We start from the raw sequence: 14,274 nt of genomic DNA on the forward strand, positions 1-14,274 counted from the left end.
CCAGCCAATAGCGGCACAGCCCGGCCCGAGCCAGCCAATAGCGGCACCGCCCGCGGTCCGTCCCGACGCCCGTCCGGCCGATGCACCGTCCGTGCTCGCTGCGTTCCGGCCCCGCCGGTTCCGCGGGGATGCCCGGGGGAGGCGCCGGGAGCTGCGGAGGGAGCGGGACCGAGGGGACAGCGCGTCCTCCTCGGCGTGGAACCACACATCACCCCGGCTTGGAGGCCTCGGGCCCAGCGCTGCGGAGGATCAGGGCGATATCCGCGCTCGGCAGCCTCCGGGAGCAGCGCCGGGGCCCGGGGTCTCTCCCCCGGTCACGGCCCGGTTCCCCCACCCCGTGAGGTGTTCAGCAGGAAATTCCCGCAGGGATCGATCGCTGCAGGGATGAAACCAGCCCCAAACACCCGGAGGATGAGCGGGGCACAAGGAGGGGACGAGGCCCTTTGGAAACTGCTCTTTCAGAACAGACACAGTGATCACAACACCAGCTTTAACGTGTTTTTATTTTAGTGTTCCATAAAAGCAAAAGCTGTTTAAAAACAAACAGTAACTCTGGGCTAAAAGCAGAGAGTAAAAACAGGGAGCATGCACTCAGATCCTTCAATAATAAAACAATATATTTGATTCTTAAGGCCCTTGAGGATGTGAAATGCCCGTCCCCTCACACCAGAGGAAGGCTTTATCGAGTATTGCCAATAGAATGGAGCTGTGAGGGTGGGGTGATGCTTTTGGGGCTGAGGAAGGTGAGGATGAGGATGCCCCAGCGCAGCCACCCAAGGGAGAGAACAGCCCCAGGGCACAAAAAGGCTCCCAGGGGAGCCCATTCCAACTTTTAAGGCTTTATCTCTGCTAATATTGTTTATTGCTTTGGTTCTGTGCAGGTGACTCTTCCCAGCGGAAGACAGTCTAAAATGCAAGTTTATCAGTGTGGGATCCTCTGTCCAGAGATCCACGGAGGCACGAGGAGGAAACAAATCAATCCTTCATCTTCCTCACTCGAGAAGGCACAAGAGGCAGCAGCAGCACCCAGAATCAAACCAGCACCTCCAGCAAGGCCACCTTCAGAGCCTTCACTCAGAGCAGAGGGGACAGGAGAGAAGAGAGAAGGCTCTCGCTGCTCAAGTAACACTAAAATGAGATAAAAGTACCTGAAGTCTTGCAAGACTCTCAGCTCCTAAGGCTTGTTTGAGGTCAGGCTGCCCATGAGATACAGCTCTGCCAGGAAAGTTCCAGACTTTGGTAGCAGCAATAGGTCAGAATAAAAATGTTATTAACAGCATTTCTTGGATTTTTTCTAATAAATGTTTACATCTCCATGCAAATAAATTAAGCTGCTCCTCCCTAAAGAAATACAGTATTTGAGATCTCCAGTAGTTCCCAGTGGTTTATGACAATTGTAAGCAGACTGCTCACAGGTGAGAGTCCATCCAGCTGCTCCAGTCCCTCAATAAAGTGCTTTGCTGTAGAAAAACCGAGTTAGGAACTCACCCCTGAGCCAGGAGTGACCCAAAACCCCAACAATTTCCAAAGGCAGGAGTGTTTATTTCCAAAGAATTAAGGCTGGAAAGTTTTAAGCTTTGGTCCTTATGAAGCTTTGGTCCTTTGCTTCCTGCTCTTTCCAACTTCCCTCTAAGCCTTTTGTGGACTCTCTCTACCCTGGTAAATCCCAGGGGTGCAGAAAGGCATCTGATTGTTTTGATCTTTGCCAAGAGCTCACCAAAATAAAGCCCCCTGTAGTTTCCAGCAGGGGCAGCTGTGGTGGCAGCTCAGCAGCAGTGAGCTGTTCCTGCTGGCTGACAATGGGGAGAACATCCCTGCAGACACCCAGACACCCAGACAGGTCTGCAGTGAGCTGTCCTGCTGGCTGACAATGGGGAGAACATCCCTGGAGTGACCCAGGGAGGTCTGCAGTGAGCTGTTCCTGCTGGCTGGTGATGGGGAGAACATCCCTGGAGTGACCCAGACAGGTCTGCAGTGAGCTGTTCCTGCTGGCTGACAATGGGGAGAACATCCCTGGAGTGACCCAGGGAGGTCTGCAGTGAGCTGTTCCTGCTGGCTGACAATGGAGAGAACATCCCTGCAGACACCCAGGGAGGTCTGCAGTGAGCTGTTCCTGCTGGCTGACAATGGGGAGAACANCCCAGGGAGGTCTGCAGTGCCCAGCAGCCCTCAGCTACACTGTGAGCAGCAAGGAACCAGAGCAGGTGGGAGCCCCAGCACTCCCTCCCCTCTCTGGAGTGACAGGAAAAAGCACTGCAAGACTGATCAGCTTGCAGGGCCCTTCAAGGTGAGCCCCAGCTCCAAAACACAAAGTATTTCTGTTTCCTGAATGCAGGGTAAAAAGGAAATGATCACACAACTCCCACAAAGATGTGAGAGCCAGCCCTGCTCCAGAGCACGGGGCAGAGCCAGGGGAGCCTCTGCCTCCTTTGAACAACCTCCAGAGCAGAAGTTTTAACACACTAAGAGAACAACTTCTGATTTAAAATGTACCTTTGGCCCAAACTGATTGATTCCATTCCTATGGTAGAAACGTCCTGTGAACCTCAATGTCTCCTCCTAAAAACCTGTAAACTTTCCCTTGAAGGACTCTTGGGAATATCCACGTGGGGAGATGAACTGAGATTTGGTCAACTTATGGTCAACTTTCAATTAATTCCTTTAAAATTACAGCCCAGGCCTGAAGCTGGGACATCTTTGGACTTCTCCAGTGTAGCTAATTATTATTTTAAAAACAATCAAATCCTCGAGCTCTACTGTACAAGGATTTATATTGCACTACAACTTCAGATGTGGAAAGAAAAGTAACTGATCTATCAAAGCTGCTACAAAATAAAACCATTTTAAAAAATCTTCCTAAAGGATCATCAGCGCCTTGCTGGGAAGCAAAACACATCAAAAACCCTCCTCCTTCCCATCTCAACTAGCCTTTGGATTAATGCCTGATCTTCCCAAAGAATGGGAAGAAAACAAAAAATAAATATGATAAGGTGACTTCATTACAACACCTGATGGAACTATTAATCACTCCAAGAGTTGCTCAAGGCAGAAACAGGAAAAAGGTCATTTTGTGTGAGCAGCACAACCAGCACCACCAGCTGCTCACCCTCCTCTGGGGGAATTCAGTCCTTGTTCACCGACACCCCCAGAGCCTTCACATCTTCCCAGCTTTTCTGTTGCCAGACATGGAAACACGGAGGATGTTTGGGGTTTCTTCCATGACTCTGACAAGCAGGTTGTCGATGTAGTCCTCCAGCTCCCGCACCTGGAGGTCCTTCCTGGTAATGGTATCCTTCTGTTTCAGCACCAGCTGGATCAGCTCATCGTGTGTCAGCTGAGCATAGGCATAGGCAGGGTCTGAGGGATCGTATTTCTTGGGGAGGGAGGGAAGGCAGGGTCAGAGCACACACAGGACATTCCAAACCAGCAGCAGAACACACAGACCAGCACAATGACAGCTGCTGCCTAAACAAACCTGCTCAAGCTTACACTGGCTGCCTAAATGCAGACTGGTAAAGCCAAATTCGGGTTAAACAGCAAGAAATGCCCGCCCAGAGCTTTGCTGTTTCTTCCTATTTCTTTGGAAAGTCTGTTTTGAACCCTTGAACAGCATGAGAGGTACTGGGCAGCTTCTGCTGATTCCTGCTGCTCCCAGAACGCTGCCCAGGCAGGGAGTGTGAGCACAACAGGCTCCTGTGGGGCATCACACACAGTTTATGTGGAAGCAGAACACCACAACACCCACTCCAAGTTTTCAACCCCCCTTGAAAGAGCAGCGTGTCACTTTGAATCACTCAGCTCACACCAGGAGGCAGCACTGCTGTTATTTCAGCTCTATCTTCTCTATTTCCCCAAAAAAAACCCTGTCAGACAACAAGGGGAGCTGTGATTTTCCCTGCTGACCCAGGGATGCCCCCAGCCTTTGGGATCAACACAGCAGGTAAGCTGTGCATGAAGCCTGGAGGTCTCTTTTGAGGCCAGGATTATGCTGAAAGCTCCTCTCAATCCCACTGCTGGTCCCAACTGCACGACTGTGCTCCAAGGAGGTGGTTGTGCCTGAGAACCTCCACAAAGCATGAGCCCCAGCCCTATTTTAGATCACTCTGCAAGAAAATAAGCATTTAAGGACTGTTCCCTTGCTTGGGGGCTGACCAAAAGGAAGTTCATGTCCCAACCACCTGGAATACACAAACTCTTTCATTAAATCAAAGCTTGGGCAGTGAAAGTGCCACTTCCCTCCATACCTTCACACTCATTTCCAGCAGCTTTTCGTTCATGGTGCTGATGACATTCAGGTTCTTGCTCTGAGGCTTGTTTGCCATGGTGTTCATTGGCTTCACAGGATGGAGTCTGCAACAGGAAGAAAAGGTTCCTGTTGTTTAGGCAGAAGATGTAACAGCAGCATGACACAGATCTTTAGACTAAGAACAAATACAGCAAGAAACTGGGGACGATTCCCTCCCTGCTCTATCTCCTGAGAGAAAAGAGATTCAGCCTCAGGAAGACAAGGTATTTCTAAGCCACAGGGGTTTAGTAAGTATTTTTCAGTTCTCTACTATCTTTATTGACTTAAGGCATTGGAGATAAAGCAGCAGCAGGAAGGGAAATACATCCTGTGTGTGTCATGGAAGAAAAGCCAGGTCAGGCTACACGAGGAGACAGAACACAGGGCAGCTACTCTGATCCCTCAGGAACTGGTATTTCAGCCTGACTTTCCTAATCAGAACATATTTGTGATCTTACAACATATCAAATACTTCTGCTGTCCTGAGACAAGTGTTAGGCTTTGTCCAGTCTGAACTGACACCACAAGCTGAGCAGGACTCACAGTACCAATTTTAACACAGGAAGAAAATTTTCCTTCTTTCAGCAAATGCTGGCCCAGAGGTGTCCTAGACCCCAGGCAGAGCTCTGCAGGTGAAGCCTTGAGGGCTGACAGGTCAGTGGCAGCACTCCCACACAGCAGGAGCAGCCTGAGCTGCACCAGTTGTGATCCCTGAGGAGCTCAGTCCAGGCAGGGAATGAAGCATCCCCTTTCTCAGGGTGACCTTTCTCCCATGTCCCACACACAGCTCAGTCCCAGGCCATTCTGCCAATGGGATGAAATGACTCCATTCCAGCTGCACTGCCCCTGAGAGCTGTGATGAGCAGCTGCTCCCCTGGGCACCCTGCACAGATCCTCCTGGAGCCAGCAGCAACCCCACACTGGCTGACAGCACCCTGACAATGCAGGTGCCAGAGGAAGGCAGGGCTGTGCGGTCCCGGTCAGATCCAGCAGCCAGAGGGACAGATCTGCACCCAGAGAGCAAAGCAAAGCTCACACCTGCACAGAGGTACCTGCTGTGATCCCCACATGGTCTCACCTGTGCTTGGGAGACACGGTTTCACCACCCCGTGGGGTTTGGTTAGGGAACGTTTCAGAGGGTGAAACCCGTGCCTGGAGGAGTTTCTTCTTGCCCGAATTTCCCGCTTTATCTGCGAAGCCCTCGGCTCTTGGCTTTTTCGGAGACTCTGCTCTACGACTTGGGGTGTCAGAGAGAAGGGAATGAGAGGAAGAGTGGGGCTGGCAAGGACTTGACAGGGAGGAAGAGAAAGCAGAAGGCTCAGAGAACTCACACTCTGCACGCTCCTCAACACCTGCACTCCTTTCCAGCTCTCGTTTCTCAAAATGACTGTCACACTCCCTGGAATGAGATGTCACACCTAAGCTTGAGTCAGCTCCCTGGACACAGACCCTGGGAGCACCCACTGCAGCAGGCAGCACAGCCAAACTCCCTGGCTGACAAGCACCAGGAATAGCTCCTCCTCCTCTTGGTTCTCCATGCAAAGGTGTCAAACCTCGGGGCTGCTCTCCAGTCCCTAAAACCCCTTTGTCCCCTGCAGTGACCCCACAGCTCTCCTGACAGTCCCCCAGCAGCTCGTCATCAGAGCCTCCCTCTGGGATCACTGGAAGACTGGCCAGTGCTGAGCCCCAGCCTCCAGGAGCAGCCATGAGGGACCTGACATTTGTGAGACTGACAGAGAAATCATCAGCACCTTCCTTTCCTGAAGGCCTGTCACTGCTGTCACCCCTGGCTGTCACTGGAGGGGTGACAGTCTCCAAGGAGCCACCTTGAGGGAGGCACCCACAAACAGCTGAGGCTTCAGGGAGCCCTGCTGTGGATTTTACATCACCTGAAGCAGGAACATCACCCCTCAGCTCAGCCTGGGAAGTCGGTGGGGATTTCCTCAGCAGTACAGCCAGTCGTGGGGCTGGCTTTGGGGGGACAAGGATCTCGCTACCAGCCCTCCCTGAACCCCCTTCCTGAGGGGACACTGTGCAGGCTCTCAGGGTTGGCTGGACTTGAGAAAATGACTCATTTCCAGCAGGTGGAGGTGCCTGGGGCTCTAACATGGGCACACATCCTGCCCACTCCTTTCCACTGCAGGGCTCCTGCTCCTCCCTGAGCTCGCTCTCAGGGAACGGTGCCTGGTCAGCTTCTGGCACAAGGCTGGCACTGGACTTGGAGAGAGACACAAAACCTTTGTCAGCCTTGGTGCAGGGCTCAGTGCTCGCACCAGTGACCTCCACAGCTGTTCCATCACTGTTCCAGGTGGGATGTGTGCTGTCCCCACAGAGTTCTGTCGATGGGTCACCCCTTGCTCCCAGCTCATCCCCAAGCCCTGCTCGCTCTCCTGCTGCCCCTGAAGCCATCTGTAACCTTCCCCTGGAGTCCAGGTGCTGCTCTCCACCTTCCTGCCCACCCAAACCCACATCAGCTGATGGAACACCCTGCCATCCCCCAAGGACAAAGGACACAGATCTCCTGTTGCCTGGCTCGCTGCTTTCCAAAGAATCCTCAGGCTGAAGCCGGGCAGAACCACAGTGCAGCTCTGGAGCCAGCCCAGGGGGGGCAGGAGGGGGGTCAGACAAGGTGCTGAGAGGATTTGGCACAGCTGTGACATCACTGGTTACAGCCACTTCCACAGAGCCCCCTGAAGCACCACGGGCAGGGTGTCCTGCAGAGGAACAGTCCTCACCACCAGAAAGGCAAGAAGGGGAAGAACCAGCAACAGCCTGGACACCTGGCACTGCCTGTCCCCCACGCTTGGACACGAAGGGATTGTTGTCATTGAGACGACAGTCAGAGGGGACAGAAGGTGTGGGTGGGCCAGAGAGACCCCGGGAAGCCCCCATGCCAGAGCCCCCAGGAGCCTGGCCCCAGTCAGCAGCAAAAGGATTATTGACCCTAGCAGAGACCTGCCCAGCCAGAGGTGCTTTGGGAACGGAGGCTGCAGGGTGATGGGATGAAGGGAAACGGGCAATGCTGTTGGGATCCAGGGCTCTGGATGCCCTGTCCCATCCAGGAGTAAAGGGGTTCTTGTCATTCCAAAGCTCTGCAGCTAATGCAGGAGAAGTGAGAGAGGCAGGAGAACTAGGGATGTTTTCAGAGTCTGGCACTCGGGCTGTCTGCCCCACTTTAGAAATGAAAGGATTATTTGCACTGCTGACACGGTGCACAGAGAGGAAAGCAGGGAGGGGGTCAGGTGCAAGAGTGGGAAGCGTGGCTTTGGGTTCCTCCTCTGGAGACAGGCCCAGTCTGCAAAAAGGGACAAAAAACTCGCATGTCACTTGCGGATGCAACACGAGGCAGGAACAGACAAGCTTGAGCAGCAGCCTCCATCAGCTCTGCCACTGGAGATGAGCTATACTTTAAAGAGACCTCAGAGAGGTCTGTGAGACCTGATATCCTTAACTGCACCTTTACCAAACACTGGGCTTATGTCAGAACTCTTCTGCTGCAGAGCTTGTTTCTGCTGCTTTAAGCACCGTCTCTCTGCACCCCAAGCAGGTTTATTAGTATGTAAAACACTGCACAGGCAAGAAACTTAAACTTGAGAAGCACTGAAAATGAGGAGTTAGGGACACACACAAAACACAGCCGTATTAGTAGGACACACCTAACCCCAAACACAATTTAGATATATACGTGTATGGAGGATAAAGGAGCAGAATTTCCGAAAAAGCCTTGTGTACAAATCCACACAACATCCCTCTGTGCTGCTGTGAACGATGCCAAAAGCAGAAGGGCTCTAAGGCCACCCTTTGGAAGACCACAGCCAAGTAGGGAAGAGGAAAGCAGAGATGTTAGAACAGGCATTCCAGACCCTGGGGAGGCTGCAGCCACACAGCTCAGACACAGTTAGTTTGTGCAAGAGATCCAGCAAGAAAAATCACCCCACAGGTGCCTGTGCTAGAGAACCCCTATTTCAGCATTGCTTACGAGGAGCATCCCTACATCCATCATTTTTCCTGCTGAGGAAGAACTCGGGAGCTGTTATTTGCTGTCAAAGCACCCAACACCAGGTACCCACAGAGCAGCACCTGAGCCCAGGTGTGGCAGGACACAGCCTGCTGCCACCTGCCACCACCACTGCCCATCCAACTCCTGCCAGCAGCTGGGACTCACCTGGGTTTCACAGCTTTGGTCTTGGCTGGTGCAGCTTTCTCAGGTTTCCGTTCCTCCTCAAAAGGCCTGAGCAGCTGCTTGTTTGTGATGGCCTCCTCCACCTCTGCATGGTGAGCATCTCCTGACGGGCTCCCTCTGCCCAAATCTGCTGGGACTTCAGGGCATTTGGCCTCCTCTTCACTCTTCTCTTCTGGAATTGTATTTTCCTCACTCTGCAGGGTCCTGTCAGGAATAATCTCAGCATCACCGGTCTTCACCATTTCCTTCTTCCCAGTGACCAGGGAGAGCAAGGCAGACTTTTTGTGGTCTGGTTTTTTTGTCTCTCTAGCAGCCTCTATGCTTGGTGGAACGCTGGTGTCCAGGTGCTCCTCACTGCTGAGCAGTTTGTATGACGGCAAAGTCATGGATTTGAAGGTCTCCAAGGATGTGGACCCAGAGACAGCCTGACCAGGAGAGGTTCTTCCCATCTCTTCAGGTGATTTAGTGGGCCTGGAGGACAGGTTCTCCTCTGAAGCAAAGAGCTGCTTCCTCCTGAGGTTGTGAGGAGAGGGGGACGAGGCTGGAGTCTTGTCCTTGGTTGTGGTCTCTTCCATATAGACGTGACTGCCATTGATGCACAGACTGGACTTGGACACAGGATCGCTTTTGGATTTCAGGCCACTGAACAAAGAGAGCCCATCCTTTTTGGTGTGGTTAGAGATTCCTTGGCTTAGCTGCCTACTGTCCAAAAAGGCTGGTTTACGAGATTTAAACAATGGAGAAGGAGCTGGCTTCTCTTCCAACGCGTTTTCAAAGGATCCTGGGAAAAAAACAGAGAGAAATTCAAGATGCAAAAACAACCTTTTCTCTGACACTACTGACAGCATCAGTGCCAAGAGGGACTTTCCATGGATTTGTGCAGAAAGAAGAATTTAACCAGTGCTGTGAAAAGTGTAAGCAAGCCTTTGGAGGAAGGTTTTGTGCCAACACTCACGTTCTGAGGCAGGAGAGGTCTCAGACTCCTCCTCATCCCACTGCGCCTGGAAGTCGCTGGGCCGCAGCCGAATCCTCTGGGTGAGGGGCTGCTGAGTGGGCAGCACAGACATGGACTGGGACAGGGATGTCTTCTGCAGGCCAGGCTTGGAGAACAGAGCTTTGAACTTGGATTTCTTCTTCTCCTTCTCGACTGCCTCATCCTCGCTGTCGGCAGGGGAGTGGGAGGTGCTGGGGACGATGGCCGAAGCCGTGTCCGAGAGGCCGCTGCTCCTCTTGCCCTTGAGCTTGTCTTTGAGCTTCCCAAAGGGAGAGCGGGGCTTGTCTTTCATGGACAGATCAAACATGCTGGCTGTCATGTTACTCCTCATGAACTGGATATCCACCTCGATCTCCCCTCTCTCCTTTTCCTTCTTCCCTGGTTTGGAGCGCAGCTTGTACCACCTGCAGCAACAAGGAGATTTCTTTAACCAGCGGTAATTGAGAACACAGAGGGTGCTTATGGCTGAAAAATCAAATCAGCCCACAGTGGAGGAAAAGAAAGCCTTTAATCTTACGGTGACGTCACAGTCAGGGCCCCAGGTGCCAAGGAAAACATTTCTTATCGTAAACAGAAAGTTACTAGTAAGATTTGGTTTAAAACCCAGATCAGGAAGGGTTAAAAAGAGGGAGAAAAAACAGAAACACAACACAACATTCCTGTATTACAGCTCAGCCACCCTACTCTGCCCTTTCATCTCTCCTCCTGACACTGGCAGGGGCAACGGCTTTGAAGTGGAGCGAGAGCAGCAGCCCCAGAGCTGCACGCGCCCCACGCCCTCATACCTTTCATTCCAGCTTCTTAATTCCTCTTAAGCCAAGGAACCCCTAATCAACACCAGAGAGCCAAGCCGAGCCTTACAGACCTTGGGGGATTTCCACTCACCTCTCCAGGCTCGTGACTGGCACGCACCAGGAAGGGCATTGCTCAGACAGAACCTTCTCCCTCCCCAAACGCAGCTCCCGAACATCGAGCTCTGTGTGGGGAGTGCCCAGGGCACCCCAAACCACCATCCCACCTCCCACACGCCCTCAACCACCCCTCTGTGACACTCAAACCACATCTGAGCCAGCAAAGACAATTACCAGCACTGCACACCAGTATGGTTTTGTTTGTTGATGGAACCACGGAATCCCCGACCCCACAGGACCCATAGGAAAGGCTGCCTGGAAACTGCTTTGTTTCTTCCTCCTCACCAGCTGGAATGGGAAAATAAAGGAAGCAAACAGAGCATGCAAATGTGCCCTGCCATCAAATTTGCACTTCAACCTCCAAAGGTATACTGGAAGCAACAAAAGAGAATAAAAGGAAAAAGGAAAAAGATTATTTGCTCCAGTGAAAATTCAAAACTAATGGGGATAACCAAAGGAGATGGATTCAGGAATCTGCTACAGACACTTCAGAGGGAAATGCAGAAGAAATTCTTCCCTCTGAGGGTGGTGAGGCCCTGTTCTGGAGAAGCTGTGTCTGTTCTGTCCCTCAAAGTGCTCAAGGCCAGGCTTGGAGCAATGGTCACGTGGAATTTGTCCCTGCCCAGGGCAGGAGGTGGAACAAGATGGGCTTTAAGGTCCACTCTGGGATTCTAAATGAACACTTTACCCAGTCCCTGAGACTGCAGCAGCCCATGAAATCACAACCCCTTTGCCTTTAACATGAGCCAGCACTGGGCACTTTTGTTCCAAACCCGTGATTTCTAGGAGCATCCTGTGCTCGCAGGGCTTTGGTGCCACAAATGATCCCGTGTGTCCCGGGAGCCACAGGCAAACACCGTGTTCAGCACAGGCAGCTCAGCCTGGCTGAAAGCAGCACCCCTGGCAGTGGGTGGAAGGAAATCATGTACTGACAACCCCCAAACCACAAAAAAATCTCATTAATGGCATTTGTGGTGTTAGTGAGCACTTGTCAGTCAATATGTATCTATTTTCCAAATAAAACTAGCCCTTTGTGGCTACACATCACCATGGCAGCAAGAACAAAACAGGTTTCACACAGGAAACCGAGTGCTGGAAACAACTAAAAACATGAGAAATTTCCCCAGGAGTACCAAAGAGGTATTTTCGTTTTCTCTCCCCCTCAATTTTCCTTTGCCCAGACACAAAGGAATGCGCAGGGAGCCCGAGGCACCGGCCCCGAGCTCTGCTGACCGAGGGGCTCCGCAGTGTAAACACAGCAGCGTCTGACACAGCCTTAATGAACCCACGGCCTAATTAAGGCTTGACAAGCGGGACGGCTCCGTCTCAGGTGAGCCAGGGGAGGAAGGTGACTCACCAGCACATTACAAGGCTGCTGACTCCCAGTAAAACCCTCCCGGGAACCACCCCTGGGTTTCGCCGTGCCCGTGTTTGTGTCCAAAGCAGCGAGTGTGACACAGAGCTGGCGCTGGCCCGGCTCGGAGTCCTGCTGACAGCAGCGGGGTCAGCCCGTGGAACATGGAATTATCCACCCTGACACGCGGAAAGTGGTTATTAGGAAAAACAAATAAACGGCCGCTCGTTCCCTGCTGGAAGGAGGCAGCATTCAGAGGACATCGGGTTTCGGGGGTCAGGCTGCCTGCTCTATACAGAGCCAGCACTCAACACGGGAACGTTTAAAAATCAGACCCAAGGACCAGGCAGGACTGGCTGGAAAAGCTTTCCCCGGGCCCCCAGCCTCTTCCAGGGGAAGGCAGATCCCAGCCATGGGGGCTCACCCGCTCCAGGACGGACCCTGCTCCCAGCGCTCACCCCGGGGGCACTCATGGGGCTCCAGGGGTCCCTGCGGGGAACAGGAGCCCCCAGCAGAACAGAACCCCCCCAGTGCTGTGGGACACAGGGTGACCCCCAGTCCTTTGGGACACACGGATTCCCCGGGGGCACAGGGGTCTCCCAGCAGATCCATCCACACGTGCCTGAGGTGCTCAGAGGTTTCCATGAGGAACGGGGACATCCCGCGGGGAGCTGGGGCTCCTCACAGCACTTCTCCCCTTGAAGAGCACCGAGGCACCCCTCAACCGCCTCCCCAGCCCCCGTGGGGCACAGAAACCCCCTCATCATCCTCCGTGGGGCACACGGGTCCCCTCCAAACCTCTCCTGGCCCCCGTGGGGCTGAGAGCTCCCCCCAAAACCTCCAAAACGCGGAGGTGCCTCTCATGCCTGTCCCCGGTTCGGCGGGACGCGGGAGCCCCGGGGTCCCTCCCGTGAGGGTGTCCGGACCGCGCTCCGCGGCCCCGGGGGTCACAGAGCTTCCCCCCGCCCGCACCTGCTGTGCTGCCGGCCGCCGTCGTCCCTCAGCGCTGCCAGCTCCACCTCGGCGCGGCCCAGGAACTTGTCGGCCCCGGCCAGGGCTCGGTGCAGCACCGTGAGGCGCAGGGCGGCGGGCCGCGCCGGCAGCTCGAACGTGGCCTCCTCCCGCCACAGCGGCTCGCCCCGGCACCGCTCGGCCACCGACGTGCGGAACTTGTCGCGGCCCAGCGCCATCACCGCGTACGCGTCGCTGCCGCCCGCCGCCGCCTTGGAGCGCAGCCCCCGCGCCCGCAGCACCGTCACCCGTACGTGGGTGGGCGCCCAGCCCGCGGCCGCCATGGCGGAGAGGGCAGCGGCGGGGCCGGAGCGGGAACGGGAGAGGGAGAGGGAACGGGAGAGGGAGCGGGAACAGGAGCGGGCCCCGAAGGGCGGCGGCAGCGGCTGCTGAGCCCCGCCCCTCTCGCGAGAGCGCGGAAAGGGCGGGGCCTGAGAGGGGCGGGGGCTGGGGTGTGCAGGTGTGCACAGGTGTGTACAGGTGTGTACAGGTGTGTACAGGTGTGTATGTACAGGTGTGTGTATGTACAGGTGTGTACAGGTGTGTGTGTACAGGTGTGTGTATGTACAGGTGTGTGTATGTACAGGTGTGCACAGGTGTGTATGTACAGGTGTGCACAGGTGTGTATGTACAGGTGAGTATGTACAGGTGTGTGTGTACAGGTGTGTGTATGCTCAGGTGCGTGTGAACAGGTGTGTGTATGTACAGGTGTGTACAGGTGTGTATGTAGAGGTGTGTGTGTACAGGTGTGTACAGGTGTGTGTATGTACAGGTGTGTATGTACAGGTGTGTACAGGTGTGTGTGTACAGGTGTGTGTGTGCAGGTGTGTGTATATACAGGTGTGTATGTACAGGTGTGTGTGTACAGGTGTGTGCAGGTGTGTGTGTACAGGTGTGTGTATGTACAGGTGTGTACAGGTGTGTGCAGGTGTGTGCGTACAGGTGTGTGTATGTACAGGTGTGTGTGAACAGGTGTGTGTATGTACAGGTGTGCAGAGGTGTGTACAGGTGTGTATGTACAGGTGTGTACAGGTGTGTGCGTACAGGTGTGTGTGAACAGGTGTGTGTGTACAGGTGTGCACAGGTGTGTACAGGTGTGTGTGTAGAGGTGTGTACAGGTGTGTGTGTGTACAGGTGTGTGTGAACAGGTGTGTACAGGTGTGTACAGGTGTGCACAGGTGTGTGTGTACAGGTGTGCACAGGTGTGTACAGGTGTGTGTGAACAGGTGTGTGTGTACAGGTGTGTACAGGTGTGCACAGGTGTGTACAGGTGTGTATGTACAGGTGCGTACAGGTGTGTATGTACAGGTGCATACAGGTGTGCACAGGTGTGTACAGGTGTGTATGTACAGGTGTGTACAGGTGTGTGTATATACAGGTGTGTGTGTGTACAGGTGTGTACAGGTGTGTGCATGTGTGTATATACAGGTGTGTACGTGCAGGTGTGCACAGGTGTGTGTGTACAGGTGTGTATGTACAGGTGCACAGGTGTACAGGGGTGTACAGGTGTGTGCATGTGTGTATGTACAGGTGTGT

At 53.8% G+C, this 14,274-nt stretch overlaps 1 protein-coding gene and 1 long non-coding RNA gene across 4 annotated transcripts; one reads left to right on the forward strand and one right to left on the reverse strand.

Moving 5' to 3' along the window:
- The first annotated feature begins 1,793 nt into the window (after positions 1 to 1,793).
- Positions 1,794 to 2,234, forward strand: LOC109022955. Its single transcript, XR_004500096.1, has 3 exons — positions 1,794 to 1,840; positions 1,968 to 2,095; positions 2,149 to 2,234. It is a non-coding gene; the product is annotated as an uncharacterized LOC109022955 (long non-coding RNA).
- Positions 2,235 to 2,596: 362 nt separating this feature from the next.
- RAB11FIP1 (RAB11 family interacting protein 1) lies at positions 2,597 to 13,123 on the reverse strand. 3 transcript variants are annotated; one of them, XM_015648677.3, is made up of 6 exons: positions 12,700 to 13,123; positions 9,424 to 9,866; positions 8,451 to 9,249; positions 5,364 to 7,580; positions 4,245 to 4,350; positions 2,597 to 3,373 (listed from the first exon to the last, which is right to left on the reverse strand). In XM_015648677.3, the coding sequence occupies exons 1-6, from the start codon at positions 13,020 to 13,022 to the stop codon at positions 3,155 to 3,157; spliced, it is 4,107 nt and encodes a 1,368-aa protein (XP_015504163.1). In that variant the 5' UTR covers positions 13,023 to 13,123; the 3' UTR covers positions 2,597 to 3,154. The 3 variants fall into 3 exon arrangements, with proteins under 3 accessions (XP_015504163.1, XP_015504164.1, XP_015504165.1); XM_015648678.2 differs by lacking the exon at positions 12,700 to 13,123 and adding an exon at positions 10,548 to 11,322; XM_015648679.3 differs by lacking the exon at positions 5,364 to 7,580 and having other exon boundaries at positions 12,700 to 13,117.
- Between the last annotated feature and the right edge of the window lie 1,151 nt (positions 13,124 to 14,274).

The sequence above is a fragment of the Parus major genome, chromosome 22 (genome assembly GCF_001522545.3).
Source record: "Parus major isolate Abel chromosome 22, Parus_major1.1, whole genome shotgun sequence".
Lineage (NCBI taxonomy): Eukaryota > Metazoa > Chordata > Aves > Passeriformes > Paridae > Parus > Parus major.